This window comes from Physeter macrocephalus, chromosome 16, assembly GCF_002837175.3.
Source record: "Physeter macrocephalus isolate SW-GA chromosome 16, ASM283717v5, whole genome shotgun sequence".
In the NCBI taxonomy this organism is placed as follows: Eukaryota; Metazoa; Chordata; class Mammalia; order Artiodactyla; family Physeteridae; genus Physeter; species Physeter macrocephalus.
Window position 1 is genome coordinate 94,471,909 of NC_041229.1, and position 18,810 is coordinate 94,490,718.

Here is an 18,810-nt window from a genome sequence, read left to right on the forward strand (position 1 = left end):
AAATGGTTTCCGTTTTTCACCATTGAGAACGATGTTGGCTGTGTGTTTGTCATATATGGCCTTTATTATGTTGAGGTAAGTTCCCTCTATGCCTGCTTTCTGGGGAGTTTTTATCATAAATGGGTGTTGAATTTTGTCAAAAGATTTTTCTGCATCTATTGAGATGATCATATGGTTTTTATTTTTCAATTTCTTAATATGGTGTATCACATTGATTGATTTGTGTACATTGAAGAATCCTTGCATTCCTGGGGTAAACCCCACTTGATCATGGTGTATGATCCTTTTAATGTACTGCCGAATTCTGTTTGTTAGTGTTTTGTTGAGGATTTTTGCATCTATGTTCATCAGTGATATTGACCTGTAGTTTTCTTTCTTTGTGACATCTTTGTCTGCTTTTGGTATCAGGGTGATGGTGGCCTCATAGAATGAGTTTGGGAGTTTTCCTCCCTCTGCTATATTTTGGAAGAGTTTGAGAAGGATGGGTGTTAGCTCTTCTCTAAGTGTTTGATAGAATTTGCCTGTGAAGACATCTGGTCCTAGGCTTTTGTTTGTTGGAAGAGTTTTAATCACAGTCTTAATTTCAGTGCTTGTGATTGGTCTGTTTATGTTTTCTATTTCTTTCTGGTTCAGTCTCGGAAGTGGCTAAACTGAAATACTGGAGAAATGTACATTTGGGAGTGGGATGATCAGAGTTAAGGTATTCAAATGCCCTTTTAGTGTTCAGGAGGAGTGAGTTAATATATTACTTGGACTTTGTTAAGTTAAATATTAAGTAGAAATTTAAGGGTAACCTTTAAAAAAATGTGCAACTCCCAAACCTCTGAGGGTAAAATAATGAAGTAAGAACAGGAGGACCAAAAAAAAAAAAAATCAATCCAAGAAATGGCAAAAAAGAGGAAAAAATGTATTCAAGAATCAGGATAAAAAGAAACCAAGAAATATGATAAACAGTCTTTAAAAAAATCTGTAATATAACGGTCACAATAATGTGAAATTGGAAATTTTTTAAAGGAGCTGTGTTTTTAAGAGTCATACCTAAAGCATAATAGAAATGTTAATGGGAAAATACTAATCAAAAAGGAATATACTATCAAAAGGAAGTAGCTATAGTTATATTAATTACCTGGAAATATATATTTCAAAGCAGAAAAAATTATTAGGGTCAGAGAGAATGACCACGTAATGATAAAAGCTTTAATTCACCAGAAAAACAATATATACTGCTTCTAACCTTATACATATGCAATAAAAATAACCTCAAAATATATAAAGCAGAAAATGATTGATTTAATGAGAGAAATTGACAAACCCACACACCTTTCTCTACCGTTGATAAGCCATTCAGTCTGTCTGAATTTATATTCATAAGTATATTAGTCTGTGATTTTCTTGTAATATTTTGTCTAGTTTTGGTATCAGGATAATAATGACTGTGTGTAATGAGTTGGGAAGTGTTCCCTACCTTTAGTTTTCTGGAAAAGATTGTAGAGGATTGGTATTATATCTTCCTTAAATGTTTGATAGAAAATTCACCTTTGAAGCTATCTGAATGGGGAGTTTTCTTTGTGAGAGATTTTTAACTATAAACTCAGTTTCTTTAATGAGAGTATTCAAATTGTCTTTCTTCTTGAGTGAGCTTTGTTAGTTGTGTCTTTAATTTGTCTAGTTTATCTAAGTCATTGAACTTATTGGCATAAAGTTGTTCATAATAGTCCCTTATCATTCCATTAATATCTGTAGGATTTGTAGTAATGTACCTTCTCAATTCTTACCTTGGGACTTTGTATCTTTTCTCTTTTCTTCCCCTGGTCACATTGACTAATAAAAGTTTATCAGTTTTTATTGAGCTTCCCAAAGAAAGAGTTTTTGGATCCATTGATTTTTCTCTATTGTTTTTCTGTTTTCTCTTTCATTGATGTCTGCTCTTATCTTTGTTACCTCCTGTATTCTGCTTGCTTAGGATTTAATTTGACAAGTTTTTTGTTTGTTTTTTTTTTTAGTTTCTCAGTGTGGAAGTTTAGGTTACTAATTTGATCCCTTGCTTTTCTAATGTAGGGGTTTAGTGCTAAAAGAAGTTCCCTCTAAATTCTGTGTCAGCTGCATATCACGTTTTATTTGTCATATTTTCATTTTCATTCAATTTAAAATGATTTATAATTTTCCTTCTAATCTCCTCTTTGACCCATAAATTATTTAGAAGTGTGTTATGTGGTTTCAGACTATTGGGTATTTTCCAGATGTCTTGCTTTAATTGATTTCTAATTTAATTACACTGTGGTAAATCAGTATACTTTGTATGATTTGAATTATTTTAAACTTTTTCAGACTTGTTTTATGCCCCAGAATATGATCTGTCTTGATAAATGTTCCATAAGCACCAGAAAAGAATGCATCTTCTGCTGTTGTTAGACTGTTCTAGAAATGTCATTTAAGTCAAGTTGGTTGATAATACTCTCTATATATTCTTTATATTTACTGATTTGTTTTGTCTACTATCAATTATTGAGAGGTATGTTGAAATCTACAGCTGTAATTTTGAATTTTTTTATATCTTATTTTAGTTATATATATATATATATATATATATATATATATAAAAGATGCACCTTGACCAGTTGGGTTTACCCCAGAAATACAAATCTAAACAGTCTAACTTTAGGAAAATCTTAAATTTCATCAACCTAAAGGAGAAAAATTATGAAATCATTTTAGTAGATTGCATCTGATAAAATTCAGTACATTCGTGATATAAAGCTAATGCAAATTAAGAATAGACAAGGATTTCCTTAATCTGATGAGAAGAATCAACAAAACATCTTCATCAAAGATAATTGTTAATGGGGGAAATATTTAAAATAATTCTTTGAAATCAGGAAAAAGAATGCCCACCACTACCACTTCTTTTCAGCATTGTACTTTAGTATAATGTACTTTAGTAACTTTAGTAAAGTCCATTGTACTTTAGTAACAAGTATAGTAAATCAAGAAAAAGAAAGTAATGGCATAAGTATTAGGAAGAAAATAAATGTTATTCAGAAATGATGTGATTATCTACATAGCAAACCTAAAAGAATCTACAGACAAATATTTAGAAATAACAATGTTTTTATCGAGGTGGCTGCCTGTAAAGTTAATAAATAAAAATAAGTTGCATTTCTATACAGCAGCAATAAATATTAGAAAACATAATTTTTAACATGTATTTACTTTGTTACAAAAATATAAAGTTCCCAGTACTAAATCTAACAAAAAAGTCATGAGACTTAGGTGCAGAAAGTGATAAAACTTTATTGAAAGACATTTTAAAAGACCTAAATAAACAGAAAAATATGTAATGTTCATGGATAAGAAGACACCCACCATAAACATGTCAGTTTTCCCCAATTTGATTTATAGAGTTAATCCTATTGTAATCAAAATAACAACAGCGTTTTTTTATGGCACTTAAAAAGCAGATCTTTAGGGCTTCCCTGGTGGCGCAGTGGTTGCGCGTCCGCCTGCCGATGCAGGGGAACCGGGTTCGCGCCCCGGTCTGGGAGGATCCCACATGCCGCGGAGCGGCTGGGCCCGTGAGCCATGGCCGCTGAGCCTGCACGTCCAGAGCCTGTGCTCCGCAACGGGAGAGGCCACAACAGACGGAGGCCCGCATACCACACACACAAAAAAAAAAAAAAAAAAAGCAGATCTTTACATTAATATAGAAGGGTAAAGAACAGACATAACACTCTTGAAAAGAAGAATAGGTTGTGAGAATTGCCTTACTTTTATGAAAAATTACAAAACAAGACATTATGCCATTTGCTCAAGGAATAAGCAAAAATAATGAGGGGGACTAAATAAGAAGCCCAGAAAGTCTCTAGTGTACACAGAGCTGTGGAAGATCAATTGGGAGACAGGGAAATACTCAGAAAGCTTGCTGGGGCAATTAGTTAATTTCAATCCTCACCTCACATCATACACAAAAAATGAACTCCATGTGAATTAAGGACTCAAGTATCAAAAACAAAACTTTAAAAATTAAAATAAACCGTGGGAGGTGATCTCTCTGGCCTTGAAGTACAAAAAGATTTCGTAAAGAAAATATACAAGCATAAGCTAGAGAAGAGAATGTTATTAAGTTCAACTACATTAAAGGTTAAAATTTTTTAATTAAAGACATTTTTTAAATTAAAGAAGCCAGAGTGAGAGAAAATTCATTTAACACATTTAACCTACAAGGATTAATATGCAGAGCATGTAAATAAAGTGATGAGAAAGATAAATAATAAAATAGAAGAATGTATAAAAGATATTAACAGACATTTCACAGAAAAAAGATATGTATGACCAATAAACACAAGAAACAATTCTCAATCTCACTCATAATCAGGAAATGCAAATAAAGGCTACAGTAAGATACTGTTTTATCCCCACTGATAATAACAAGAGTTAAAAAGGATATGGAGCAAGAGGCACTTTTAAACACTGCTGATAGCACTGAAACTTGTCATAACACCTTTAGGAAGCAATTTGGCTTTCTCTTGTTATGTTGGACATTTGCGCATCCTCTGACCCAGCAGTTCCACTCCTAGGTATCTAGACTAGATAACCTCTTTGTACATCTATTGGCAATGGGAAGCTAACTTAAAGACAGGAAATAACTCAGACCCTCCCATTTACAGAAAATGTATAAATACGTTATAGCATATTCACTTAATGGACATTTAATTGTGCAGCAAGGAAACTGAATGAACTGAAACTACATACAGCAACATGGATGAATCTTAGACAGCTGTATAAAAACACCAAGTCCCAGAAGACTGCTTACACCATGTTTATAATGCACAGGAAGAAGTAAACTATTGTATTGTTGGAGCAAATACGTGTGTGTAAGTGATAGAACGGTGTTTAAAAAGAGCAATGGAATAATAAACACAACACTTGGCATAGTGTGTGCCTCTGGAGAAAAGACAAGAGGATGGCATAGTGTAAGAACATACAGGAGAAGCATGTTCATTCTTTAGTAGGGTAGCGGTTTCTGAAATATTCATTATTTTATGCTTTACTGCATACATGTATATTTTATATAACTACATATTTGTTGTATGTGTATATATATAAATATGTTCTTCAGTATGTGTCAGATATTGGCATTAAAGAAAGGTAATTTTATTTTCTTTAAAAAAGGATCCTTTTGGGAAGCCAGTCAGAAGAATCAAGTCATAAAGAAGGAGGAACACATCAGGCTAGCTTCACATTTCTGTGCAGCACCCATTCAAACCAAGAGGCAGTGGAGCAATACCAGCAAATTATTCAAGGAAAGAAAGATTGAGCCATGGTTTTATGTCCAGCCAGCTGTGCTTCAGGCATAAAGGCCACAGACAGAAAGTTTTGAACTTAAATGATTGTATTTGTTTGCTAGAGGTGCCATAACAAAATACTATAGACAGGGTGGCTTAAACAATAGAAATTTATTTTCTCACCGTTCTGGAGACTACAAGTCGGGGATCCAGGTGCCGGCAGGGTTGTTTTCCTCTGAGGCCTCGCTCCTTGGTTTGCAGTTGGCCACCCTGTTGGCACCTCTCGCCGTCACCCCTCTGCACACACGACCCTGATGTATCTCTTCCTCTTCTATAAATCCTTCACATAAATCCAGTTATATTAGATTTAGGGCCCCACAATAATGGCCTCATTTTAACTTAATCAGCTCTTTAAAGACTATTTCTAAATAGTTACATTCTGAGGAATTAGAGATTTGAGACTTCAACATATGAATTTGGGGGGACACAGTTCAGCCCATAACAACAATCTCGGAGAATAATTTTGCCATCAGCCCTTCTTAAGAAAACTACTAGAAGATAAACTTCAGCCAACCAGGAGATGACTAGGGAAGCCGCACAAAAGTAATGTCAGTGATCAAGGACTATATTTAACTGTAGAACCAATACAAAAACAAAGGCAGGAAATTGGGTGATAGAACAGAATATAAATGCTATGTGCCCTGACAATGAAAAATGATAAAATTACCAAAAAAAATACATTGGAAGACAGAAAGAAGATAGGAAGCAGGGTAAGTTTTCTGATTGCCTCATCTCTAATGGCTGGGAGTTAGAGACCGCCCATCAGAATGAAATAGACAGGAAAATGCAAAATTAAACCTAAACTAACCCAATATTAGACCTAAATTAAGTACTAAAGTTTTGTATATGATAAAGGTAGCATCACAGTGGGGGAGAGAGGAATTACTCATTAACTATTATTGAGACAACTTAGTAGTCATCTGGAAAAAAAAATTAAATTGGAGCCATATCTTTTACTTTACAGCAAGTTAAATTTTAAGTGGATCAAAGGTTTAAATGTGAAAAATGAAACTACAAATGTTCTGGGGAAAAAACATGGTAAAAATTCTTGATAACCTTGGAGTAAACAAGACCTTCCTAACTGAAAATCCAGAAGCCATCAGAAATAGAGTAATGAACTGAACTATGTAGAAATTAAAACCTTTATATCACACAAAGCACCATAAGTCCAAAGGCAGACTTGAGAAGCCTGGGGGAATGTATCTGTAATTCATATACAGGCAAGGGACTAATCTCCCTTATACCTAAAGAGCTTTCTCATATAGATAAGCTAAAGACCTCACAGAAAAATTAACCATATAAGAACAGGTCGTTCACAGAAAAGAAATACAAAAGGCTATCAAACATGAAAGGATGGTCAGCTCCATTCATAAGAAGGGAAATGTAGATTTAAACCGCATTTTCACCTATCAAAGATCCCAGAGTTTAATAATAGACTCCTTGGTGAGGCAATAAAGAAACAGGGACATGTGTATATTTCTGGTGGGATATTAAATTGCTACAGTCCTATGGAAAGCAGTGTGGTGATTTCTATCAAACTAACGTGTATCCCCTTGATATAGCATGTCCACACTGGAAATGTCTCCTACAGATGTGCTGCACAGATACAAAATTACACCTATACAAAGTCATGTTTGCAGCATTGTTTTTAATAGTGAAGAACTGAGGAAGAGAGGAATATTCATTAATAAGGACCTAGTTAAATAAATAATGGTACTTCCAAACAATGAAATACTATGCAGCTGATAACAAAGGAATGAAGAGGCTTTCTACACACTGATGTAGAAAGATCTCTAAGGTGTACTGTTTAGTGAAAAAAGCAAAGTGCAGATGAATGTTATCTCTTATATAAGTAATAGGCTTATAAAGCAGGAGTGAGAGATAAGTCTGTATTCATATTTGCTTATATAAAGCATAAAGAAATCCTAGAAGGTTACATAAGAAACTAAAAAATAGTGTTTACTTGTATATAATAGTGACAGGGATGGCAGGGAGGTTTTTCATTGTATAACTTTATATAATTCCTGGTTTTTGAAACGTGAATGAATTACCTGTTCAAAAAGCTAAGTAAATTTAAATATAAAAGAACATGGGCATGAAATATAGTTCTGCTACTTAGTAACTGAGTGGATTTGGACAAGATATGTAACCTCTCTGGATCATAGTTTTCTTATCTATAAAAAGGCTGTAATAGTAGAATCAAGCTTATAGGGTTGTTATTAGGATTAATAAGAGGATGAACATGAGTGTATAGCAGACCACCAGGACCAGGTAAGTACTCAGTTTAATGGTCATTAACTTGTGTTACTTGTGTTACTGTTCTTAATCTTGGTGATAAATTAGTGTGTTATTTAAGAAACATCAGCCTTAGCTGACCATTCCTTTGTAGAACCAGACGTCCTGGGTCCTTTCCAGCATGGCAGCCCTCTATTGGAGAGTGAAAGGCCAAGGAAAGAAGGCGATTGACTGCCTACGCCAGGCCCTGCACTATGCTCCACACCAAATGAAGGTGAGTGGAACTCAGTGGTGTGAATTTCCATCCCTCTGTCCTTTCCTTTGCCCAGTGGTTTATTCTGAGGTTTCAACAACCTTCCTCATGCTCAGCCTGTAAGAAAATGGCAAAAGGCTAAGATAGGGAGGAAAAACTTATGACCCTACTTGTGCCACCACAAGCCTGTGAATTACACCCACTATTGTGCCTTCCCTACCTCAGCAAGATGGAACATCAGGGAAGGGCTTCAAGATCACTGTAAAACATTATATCAGGAGCAGGCATTGCCGAGTTCTAAATGCAGCTCTGCCTCTCACTAGGTTTGTGATCTTAGGCAAATTCTTAAACCTCTGTGACCTTATTAATGACATGCACTCTGTGGGTGTCCAGCAAGGACAAAGATGGATCATTTTTTCTGTTTCTTCTGTATCTCCTATAGAAGAACCCAGTGATGTAGAACAATGCATTATAGATGGCAGTTGCTCAGGTAACATATTTAAAGGGAATAAATATTTGTGACATTAATAAATATTTGTGATAATAATACTGCTACTTGATGAACCCATCATTCTGTGCTCTGTACTGCTAGGCAATAGGGAAGGGCGAAGACTCTGGATCAAGGGTCAGGGAACTTTTTCTGTAAAGGGCCAGGTGGTACAAATTTAGGGTCTGAGGCCAGACAGGCTCTGTTGCAGCCACTCAGTTCTGCCATGATAGCGTGAAAACAGCCACAGAAATACCTAAGGGAATGGGAATGGTGTGGTCCAATAAAAAGTTACAAAAGCAGGCAGCAGGCTGGACTGGCCTGTGGGCCACAGCTTGCCAGCCCCTGCCTCAGGCAGCGCAGCGGTCCTTGCAGAAAACCCCTTGGCTCTGTGACGGCGTGCCCCAGAGTGTGGGCTGTGCAGAGCGTCGGGCCACCAACTTCCCTTACCAAGCTGCAGCGCGACCAGGAGCTTGCACCAGGATGGAAGCCAACAACCGCACTCAGCAGGTTTTTACGCAGCTGACATGTTTGTTTGTTTTCTGAGGCAAGTCTCACTCAATGAAAGAAGTACTGCGTGGATAGGCTGGTGCGCGCTCCTTCCCTATCACAGACCCGTAGCAAACAGCAGCCTCCCGCGCTAAGTTGCACGACTCTGCCATTCACCAGGAAACGCTGACCACATTACTTAACGATCACCAGAGCCGAGAATGAAAGCTCTTCCCTTCTCGCCTTCTCCTTCCTCCCCCAGGATGTGCCCCTCATTAGCCTGGCCAACATCCTGCACAACGCCAAGCTCTGGAACGACGCCGTCATCGTGGCCACCATGGCAGTGGAGATCGCGCCACACTTTGCTGTGAACCACTTCACGCTGGGCAACGTCTACGTGGCGATGGTGAGGTTGGCCTGTGAGCGGAGCACACCAGCTCTGCCGCCTTCTCTCCGGCACATCTTCTTTGATTTCAAACCCTCTTTAACTGTGTCACTGTCCTCCAGTTTCCTGTAAGTTTTGCGTCTAAAATTGTTAGCTCTCCACCAAAGGTATATTTTATAGGTAAGGGGTTTGTGAGTTTTTTAAATAATACAGGAAGTTCATCCACGTATTTGCAACTATGTAGTTCCTCACCTTGAGTTTTTAACAGTAATAGAGTCAGATTTACCTGCAGTTTTCTAGAGACGTCACCTGTTCCAGAAAACCTACCTAACCCTCCACGTGGACAGACACACTCTCGTGCTTTCTTACTGCAAGCTTGGGCCAGGTCCCTGCCATTGCACTCATGATGCCCTGTGCGGATTGCTCTTGTTGTACTTTCACCTTGTTTTATAACTTTTGTTTCAAGTATTAGTCTCTCCCCCTAGACCAGGAGCTCCTTAGGAAAGACTCCTCTTCATCTCCCTGTTCGTAGCACTTCACAGGGTTTGGCACATAGTAGGTGCTCACCAAAGCTTTGATGAATGGTGGAATGCCACTAGTTTCATAGGATACCATTTACAGATAAAATGGCAAAGCCATCTTGTTCAGAACAAGGACCAATTTCAAAACTTAAAGTCCCAGGGGTCCCCCAGAAGCTGTCATAGCCAAATTTAACGAGAATTGTGCCATCCACTTTCATCCAAAGCTTGGGGTCCCACATGGGGCTCTTCCCACGGTACTCTCAGTAAAGGTTAATAGAATGAGCAGCTTCGGGCTCTAAGTTTTATGTGTTATCCGTGACTTCAAAGGCAGGAAATATAATTTTGGCCAGGTAGGTCTTGCTGAATGTGCAGATTTCCCTCTCTGCTTCTTAAAATTGAAGAATCTATTTTCATCCCCAGTAAATGCAAAATTTGCTGCTGTGAATGAGGAATTCTGCCTCTCATTTGGCCAGAAGGAGCCATTTAAGCAGTAGATTTGGGCTCTTCTTTGAGAGTATTAGTCTAAGTAAAAGATTAACGCCTTCACTATGGCAGTGATCATTTCCAAACCGTGTTCGTATTTTCAAGTGTTAGGGAGAATAAGAAACTGTTTCAGAATTTACAAGTCTAATTGAGATACCTGACATGACTTCCATCTTTCCAGTTAACAGTAGAAAATTCAGGCAGATGCAAAATAAGCTTTTGCCAGACATAGTTCTAGAGGTTTCTGTGAGGATTAAAGGAAGGGATTCCATAAAGCACCTAGCGCTGTTCCTGGCACGCAGCAGGTACTCAGTAATGTTGGTTCTTACTGTTGCTCCCACAGTTACTCCTATTGTTGGGCCAAACCTCTGTAAACTTGATCTCCCCTTTCCCTCTGGTTCTTGGGCTCTGCCATAATTTTCTTTGTTATCTCATACCTTGGGGATGGAGGTAGTTGTTTCCTCCAGACCTCAGCGTTTTCCTCAGAGATTGAGATCCACTGAGAAAATGCTGCAGGATTGTCACTACCACAGATGCGCTTTTCACAGGAAAAGAAGTCACCGTATCTATTTAGTCTGGCGGCGGTACCCCTCTCACTTTTGTCCCTCTGCTCCTTACAGGAGGAGTTTGAGAAAGCACTGGTGTGGTACGAATCTACACTGAAGCTGCAGCCCGAGTTTGTCCCAGCCAAGAACCGAATCCAGACCATCCAGTGTCACTTAATTCTGAAGAAGGGCCGGCGCTCTCCTTAGCTCACTCCTCCCTTCTCTCCTGTCTCTCTTTTCTCACGCTCTTCAAAACAGGAATAAGAAACCAGTCATTGTCAGTATCTACTTTTAATGATGTGTGTGACAATAACTGAGTAAGACATATAACAGGACTTTTACATATGTGGGAATTGGTTTGTTTGGGTTTTTAAGTTCCTTCTTTCCCCCAGCCAACCTCAGAAACATAAATTTCTTAAAAGGAAAATGCAGCCTAAAGATATTGTGTAAATACTGAGCCAAGACATTTCTGGAGCTGTGCTCTGTCTCGAAAATGCCTTTAGGGCTTTTCTCAGTGGTCCAGCCAGCCTCCTCCACTTCGGAGGAGGGCGAAACCGCATCGCACATTCTCTGCTTCCCGTCGTAGCCTCTGTTGTCAGTGGAAATGCAGAAGCCCATCTGGTGCCAGTCAGTGAGAAGCAATGTTCCGCGCTCTCCCCACTAGATCTCCATGCTGCCCCCAGCCTTGTCCGTTCCATGCTGCTCCGATCCAAACTCTCACAGGTAGTTGGCGGGGGAGGAAGGGGAAATGATTTTAAAAACAAAATATTTACGACAGAAACTCTTAGGATCACCTGACCTTTGTGATGTTATTTATGTTGGGGAGGGAGGGGGGCTGAGAAGGGGAAATCAGCAGTGTACAACATCGATATCATTTGTACTTTAATTACAAATCACAAGGAAACCAATAAGTTGAAATCCTATATAACAGGTTTATATATATAGAATATGTATATTTGAAGCCCTCTACAGACTGAGTCTGTGTTTTACTAATTCTTTGTTCACTGTGTTACCCATCTTGGAATGAGGCATGAGTGTCGGCTCCCTCTCTCTGGGGCCTTCAGACTTAGCCCCTCAGGAGAGTGATGAGCCAAGGTTGAGTGTTCCGTACAATGCTTATGCCTCTGGTCCAAGGAGAGTCAGAGACTCCAGGCATTTGGGAGTCTTCAAGGGCACATCCTGAGGACAAAAATAAAAGTTGTTTATGAGAATAGGTCTGTGGTGTGGTTCTTCTTTATAGAACCAGGCTCATTTGGACAGCTCTGAAGCCTAACTATAACTCTGGGTCAGATCTTCTCAAGTCCTAGGTTGTCTTTATCTATCTTTCTTTCCACCAGAGCAAGATGAGGGGAGAAACAATCCATCACTAGGTTTTATGGTTGATGAACTTTATTAACACGATACCTTTGACCAGGAAAGATGCACAGTCAGCAGATGTTCAGAGTTGATAATTGACCTTCCTGGGAAAGGAAGAATAATCTAAACCACAAAGTCAGCCCTCCAGTGAGCACTGAGATCCTAAAGTTCATCGAAGTAAGCTTCGTGGAGCTTTGGTGAGAGTTGTACCACTGTGAAACTGAGCACTCCCTTTGGGACAGGACTCCACTGAACACAGGGTTTCCTAGAACATTATCAGACACCAGTCATCTCAAATACTGGGTCACTAAACCTGGAGCATTTGGTTCTAGCAGAGACTGTAATTTCTTAGAAGCAGGTGAGCAGTCAGACATGCCTGTCAACTCTCCTTCTGTCTTTTATGCAGCTGGAGTCCAGCTAATTTCAAACAAACAGTTTTATATCAGATGTATTTTGAGAAGCAGCTCATTCATTGCTGGATAAAGTGAACCTCTTTTCACTGAGGATCCTTGTGTGTGTCTGAGTGTATTTCGTGCTTCCCCACCTCTCCACAATGTTGCATTTAGTTTTTCCTGAAACTTGCAACCGTTGTTTGTGATTTTGTTTTGTTTTTTTTTTTAAATTTACATACAGTGAAATTCATTCTTCAGCGTACAGTTCTGTGAATGTTAACAAATGCATAGTCATACAGCCACCACAACAATCAAGGTACAAAACTTTCATCACCCCCAAAAGACTCCCTCACTCTGCCCCTTTGTAGTCAAACACCACCCTTAACCCTTGGCCACCTCTGATCTGTTCTTTCTGTAGTTTTTCCTTTTCCCCCATATGGTAAATGAAAGAAGACTCCAAAGGCTATGTACTATATGATTCTATTTACATGGCATTATGGAACAGCAAAGGTAGATGCCCTAAGGCAGAAGCATACTGAAAGTTTCAAAACACAGGAGGCCACTTTGGCTGAAGAGGTGTAAGAAAGAGGAAGAATAATAGGAGATGAAGCCGAAGAGGTGAACCAGATTGTGTAGCTTTTTGGGTTTGTTTTGTTTATTTTTGTTGTGGGGCTTTATATGTCACTGCAAGTCACTGGTTCTAAGCAGAGGAATAACGTGATCTGACCTGTTTTAACAGGAGTCAAGATTACTCTAGGATTTTTTGACCTGAGCAATTAGAAGGAGGGAGTTGCTATTAACTCAGATGGGAAGACCAAAGTTAGACAAGAGTTTTGTGGGGAAGATTAAGGAATTCAGTTTTGTACAGACCATGTGAAGATATTGGGTAGACAGTTGGATAAATTAGGGTTAATAGAGGATATCTATGCTGGAGATATAAATTTGGATGTCACAGGCATGGGGATAGTATTTGAACCCATGAGACTGGATGAGATCACTAAGGACATGAGAGAATATAGACAAGAGCACAGATTTAAAGACAGAACTGGGGAATTCCAGTGTTATGGGGTCAGAGAGTTCACATGTCCAACAACAGAATTCATTCCTAATGTACAAGAAATAATAGAGCAATTTGAAAAGTAAGAATGCTGAAAATGTTCAAGCAGTTAAAAGAAAGACTAGCATCCACATAACAGAGACTGAAACGTGAGCAGGTTAGGGACTTCCCTGGTGCCACAGCGGTTAAGAATCCACCTGCCGATGCAGGGGACAAGGGTTTGATCCCTGGTCCAGGAAGATCCCACATGCCACTGAGCAACTAAGCCCGTGTGCCCCAACTACTGAGCCTGTACTCTAGAGTCCGTGAGACACAACTACTGAGGCCCGCGTGCTCTAGGGCCTGCATGCCGCAACTACTGAGCCCGCGTGCTGCAACTACTGAAGCCTTCATGCCTAGAGCCCGTGCTCCACAACAAGAGAAGCCACTGCAGTGAGAAGCCCGCGCACCACAACAAAGAGTAGCCCCTACTCGCCGCAACTAGAGAAAGCCCGCACGCAGCAACAAAGACCCAAGGCAGCCAAAAAAAGAAAGAAAGAACCATGAGCAGGTAGATATGGTGAAAACCACATAAGACTCCTACAAGTGAAAAATATTATTGAAATAAAAATCTCAATGGATAGGTTAAACAGACTAGACACAGCTGAAGAGAGAGTTAGTGACTTGTAAGATAGAATGAAAGAAATCCACCAAAGCAAAAAACAGAAGGACAAAATTTTCCTCAAACATTTGTATTAAATGCCCTCATAGGGCCAACTCCTCACTTTCTTAAGCAGTCAAGCTTTTGAATCAGGGTCCAGAAACAGAATACAACTCTTAATTTATTTCTAGAACTGGGAAAAGAGTTGGTGGCAGGATTGAAGACCTCTGCTAATAAGAAGAACTAACATCTATTGGTTGCATAGTGTGTGCCTGTCCCTGTTCAAAGTGTTTTACATGGATCAGGAGCAATGGGTGACTCGGGCAGAGCTGAGAGACCAGACAGTACCTCTGTAGATTAAGTGAGAACAGCTTCACATGTCCTCTGGAGCTGTCCCTGATTTAGTCTTCCCTCTCCCTTTCAATTTCCAGTCTCTTCTCCCTGATGCTTCTATAGCTTTAGGGTATTGCTGGGTCTGTCCACCATTATTAATTCAATAGTTCAGTAACTTTTTTTTTAAGCAACTGTTTTGCACCAGGCCCATATGTTGTAAGAGTGGGGGATATAGACATTTAATAGACATGGAGCTAAGCATCTGATTGGAGACAAGATACATGGTCAGCAGACCCAGAATTGCCATAGCAATCCTAAGGAAAAAGAACAAAGCTGGAGACATAACCCTTCCAAACTTCAGACAATACTAGAGAGCTACAGCAATCAAAACAGCATGGTATTGGCACAAAAACAGACATATGGATCAATGGAACAGAGTAGAGAGCCCAGAAATAAACCCACATACCTATGGTCAATGAATCTTCGACAAAGGAGGCAAGAATACACAATGGAGAAAGGAGAAAGGGTAGTCTCTTCAGCAAATGGTGTTGGGAAAGCTGGACAGCGAGCTGCACGTAAATCAACGAAGATAGAACACACCCTCACACCATACACACACAAAAAACTCAGAATGGCTTAAATACTTAAATATAAGACATGACACCATGAAACTAGAAGAGAACATAGGCAAAACATTCTCATATAAATTGTAGCAATGTTTTCTTACGTCAGTCTCCCAAGGCAATAGAAACAAAAGCAAAAATAAATGGGACTTACTCAAACTTATAAGCTTTTGCACAGCAAAGGAAACCATAAACAAAACAAAAAGACAGCCTAGGGACTGGGAGAAAATATTTGCAAATGATATGATCAACAAGGGCTTAATTTCCAAGATATACAATCAGCTCATAGAACTCAAAAAAAAAAAAAAAAATGGGCAGAAGACCTAAATAGACATTTCTCCAAAGAAGACACAGATGGCCAATAGGCACATGAAAAGATGCTCAAAATCACTAATTATTAGAGAAATGCAAATCAAAACTACAATGGGGTATCACCTCACACTGGTCAGAACGTCCATCATTAAAAAGTTTACAAATGATAAAGGAGAGGGTGTGGAGAAAAGGGAACCCTCCTACACTGTTGGTGGGAATGTAAATTGGTGCAGCCACTATGGAAAATAGTATGGAGGTTCCTTAAAAAACTAAAAATAGAGTTACCATATGATCCAGCAATCCCACTCCTGGGAATATATCTGGAGAAAACCATAATTCAAAAAGATACACGCACCCCAATGTTCATCGCAGCACTATTTACAGTAGCCAAGACATTGAGCAGCCATTAGAGAAATGCAAATCAAAACTACAATGGGGTATCACCTCACACTGGTCAGAACGTCCATCATTAAAAAGTTTACAAATGATAAAGGAGAGGGTGTGGAGAAAAGGGAACCCTCCTACACTGTTGGTGGGAATGTAAATTGGTGCAGCCACTATGGAAAATAGTATGGAGGTTCCTTAAAAAACTAAAAATAGAGTTACCATATGATCCAGCAATCCCACTCCTGGGAATATATCTGGAGAAAACCATAATTCAAAAAGATACACGCACCCCAATGTTCATCGCAGCACTATTTACAGTAGCCAAGACATTGAGCAGCCTAAATGTCCACTGACAGATGAATGGATAAAGAAGATGTGGTATATATATACAATGGAATATTACTCAGCCATAAAAAAAAGAATGAAATAATGCCATTTGCAGCAACATGGATGGACCTAGAGATTACCATACTAAGTGAAGTCAGACGAATATCATATATCTCTTATATGTGGAATCTAAAAAGTGACACAAATGAACTTATTTACAAAACAGAAACAGACTCACAGACATAGAAAACAAACTTATGGTAACCAAAGGGGAAAGAGGAGGGGAGGGATAAATTAGGACCTTGGGATTAGCAGATATGAGCCACTATTTTTAAAATAGATAAACAACAACATCCTACTGTATAGCACAGGGAACTATATTCAATATCTTGTAATAACCTATAGTGGAAAAGAATCTGAAAAAGGATACATATATGTATATATAACTGAATATATATATCACTCTGCTGTACGCCAGAAATAATACATTGTAAATCAACTCTACTTCAATTTTTTTAAAAAAGAAACATGGTCAGCTCATTTCCCTACAGGTGATGAGTGTCACCAAAGGGGTTATCACAGGTGCTGTAGGTACATGGCATCCTGTGACACATGGACAATGCCTCTGAAAACCAGTGGAATTAAGTAAGTGAAAAAAGGGGGAGAAGTGGAGGAGTTGGCATCCAGGTAGTGGCAGCAGCATAATCCCAGACATGGAAATGGGGAAGTTTGGTGCATGTGGGAAACACTAAATTGTAGCTTCAAGTGCAAGCTGGGGAGTGGCTCTTCATTTCCACCAGGACAAAGCCCAAAGCTCTTGGCTCTGCTTATGATGACTTTCACGATCTGGACCCTACCTCATCTCTCACCACCTTCCCCACCCACACTCTATCCTCCCACCATATGGGATCACCTGCAGTGGCCAGCACAGTGCCTGGCACATAGTAAGCATTCAATACATGTTTGTGGAATGTAAAATGAGTTGCAGAAGAAAAGTATGGAAAGGCAGGCAGGGGGGCTCTGCTTGGAGTGTCCAAACCAAGGTTTTGTACACCTGGAAGAGACTACACCACCCTAGGGGACTCGGACAGTGAATCCATCAGAGACCTCTGTTTCTGGGTCTTCAACATTCAGGAGTAGACTTTGTGTCCTCTAATTCTCTCAGTCTTATCTCTAACTAGACTGTGACTCCTTGAGGGAAGAAGCCATGTCTAATGTCTCATTTACAGTGTTGAACATCAATAGGTGCTGAATTAAATGTTCATCGGTAAAGCTGGACTTGCCTGTTTGCATCTCCACAGAAAAGGAAAACATGGGATTAGATCTGACCGTTAGGAGAACCACAAAAGCTGAAGTTAGAAGCCAGTCTCCCCTGCTGCTGGCTCATCCACTGCTTGAAAGATAACAACAAGCATAGACTTGAGTAGGGTCGCTGGATCCAGGAAAGGGGAAGTATCCACACAAAGCTGGCCCCACCAGACTGGCCCCATTCTCCTTAACTAGTGGTGCAGGGCTCTTGGGCAGTGAAATAGACTGGGTTTCCTCTATCAGCCTAGTAGCCAGATTAAGAGTAGGGAGTCTGAGGCGCGCGCGCGTGCGTGCGTGCGTGTGTGTACGCGCAAGTATGTGTTGCAAGTTTCATTGCAGAGAAGTAAGATATTTTGTTTCCCTTAGATTGGTTTCCTAAAAAACCATGAGATATGGGTGGAAAGCCCTCCAAACTCCAACAGCAGGAAGGAGAGGAACACATCAATTGCACTGTTTGTCATTCATTCAGCATTTACTAAGTATTTACTACATACTGGGTGCAGCATTCAGCGCTAGGAGGCACAGACATGTGACACACAAAGGAGAACAAATATGGAAGAGACAAGGTCAACACACCTGAAAGCAACTAGAGAACAGTTAAGAATGAAGTACTTACTAGAAATAATTTATATGTGGAAGAAGCGTAGGAGAGCAGCTAAGAGCACTAACTTGGTGCATTAATTTAGGTAAATCTGAACTTGGTTTGAATCTGAACTCCACCACATACGTGTGATTATGAACCAGTTACTTCACCTGTGAGCCTTGGTTCTCTCATCTGTAAAATGGGGATAACCTCATCTATCTCATTTTGTAGCTGGGAGGATTAAATGGGATAATGGATGTACATAGCGTGGTGTTTGGGAGTGCTGGCTCTAGAACGAGGCTACTTGGGCTCAGATCTCAACTCCATCACTTCCCTGCTGTTGTCTTGGGCAAGTTACTTAAACTCAGCTATGGTTTTCCCATTCTTAAAATCGGAATAACAACAGCTCCTACACTGTGGGGTTGGTGTAAGGCTTCAATGAGTTTTATCCAGTGGGAAACTTTTAGAATAATCTTGGAACATAGCAAGAACTCAACACATACATTTACAACAGGAAAACGACTGCTGAATTATTTTCACAAGAGAAATGAAAACCTATCTGCACACAAAAATCAATATGTGAATGTCTATTGCAGCTTTACTTATAATCTCCAAAAGCTAGAAACATCCCAATGTCCTCCAACAGGTGAATAACTGATGAAATACTACTCAGCAATAAAGAGTAATGGATTATGGGAATAATGTAAATTGGTACAGCCACTATGGAGAACAGTATGGAGGTTCCTTTAAAA

The 18,810-nt window shown here is 39.4% G+C and overlaps 1 protein-coding gene and 1 long non-coding RNA gene across 8 annotated transcripts in view; one reads left to right on the forward strand and one right to left on the reverse strand.

The window, feature by feature from the left end:
• Positions 1-12,600, forward strand: part of TTC17 (tetratricopeptide repeat domain 17) — a 163,403-nt gene extending 150,803 nt beyond the window's left edge. For all 6 annotated transcript variants that reach the window (XM_007126403.4, XM_007126405.4, XM_055091536.1 and 3 more), the window contains 3 exons: positions 7,732-7,851; positions 9,069-9,212; positions 10,816-12,600. In XM_007126403.4, the coding sequence (XP_007126465.1) occupies positions 7,732-7,851; positions 9,069-9,212; positions 10,816-10,947 (396 nt within the window). In that variant the 3' untranslated portion in view covers positions 10,948-12,600. The remainder of the gene's footprint in view (positions 1-7,731; positions 7,852-9,068; positions 9,213-10,815) is intronic.
• Positions 11,838-18,810, reverse strand: part of LOC114487993 (uncharacterized) — a 53,486-nt gene continuing 46,513 nt past the window's right edge. For both annotated transcript variants that reach the window (XR_003683621.2, XR_003683622.2), the window contains exon 9: positions 11,838-11,919. This is a non-coding gene — a long non-coding RNA (uncharacterized lncRNA). The remainder of the gene's footprint in view (positions 11,920-18,810) is intronic.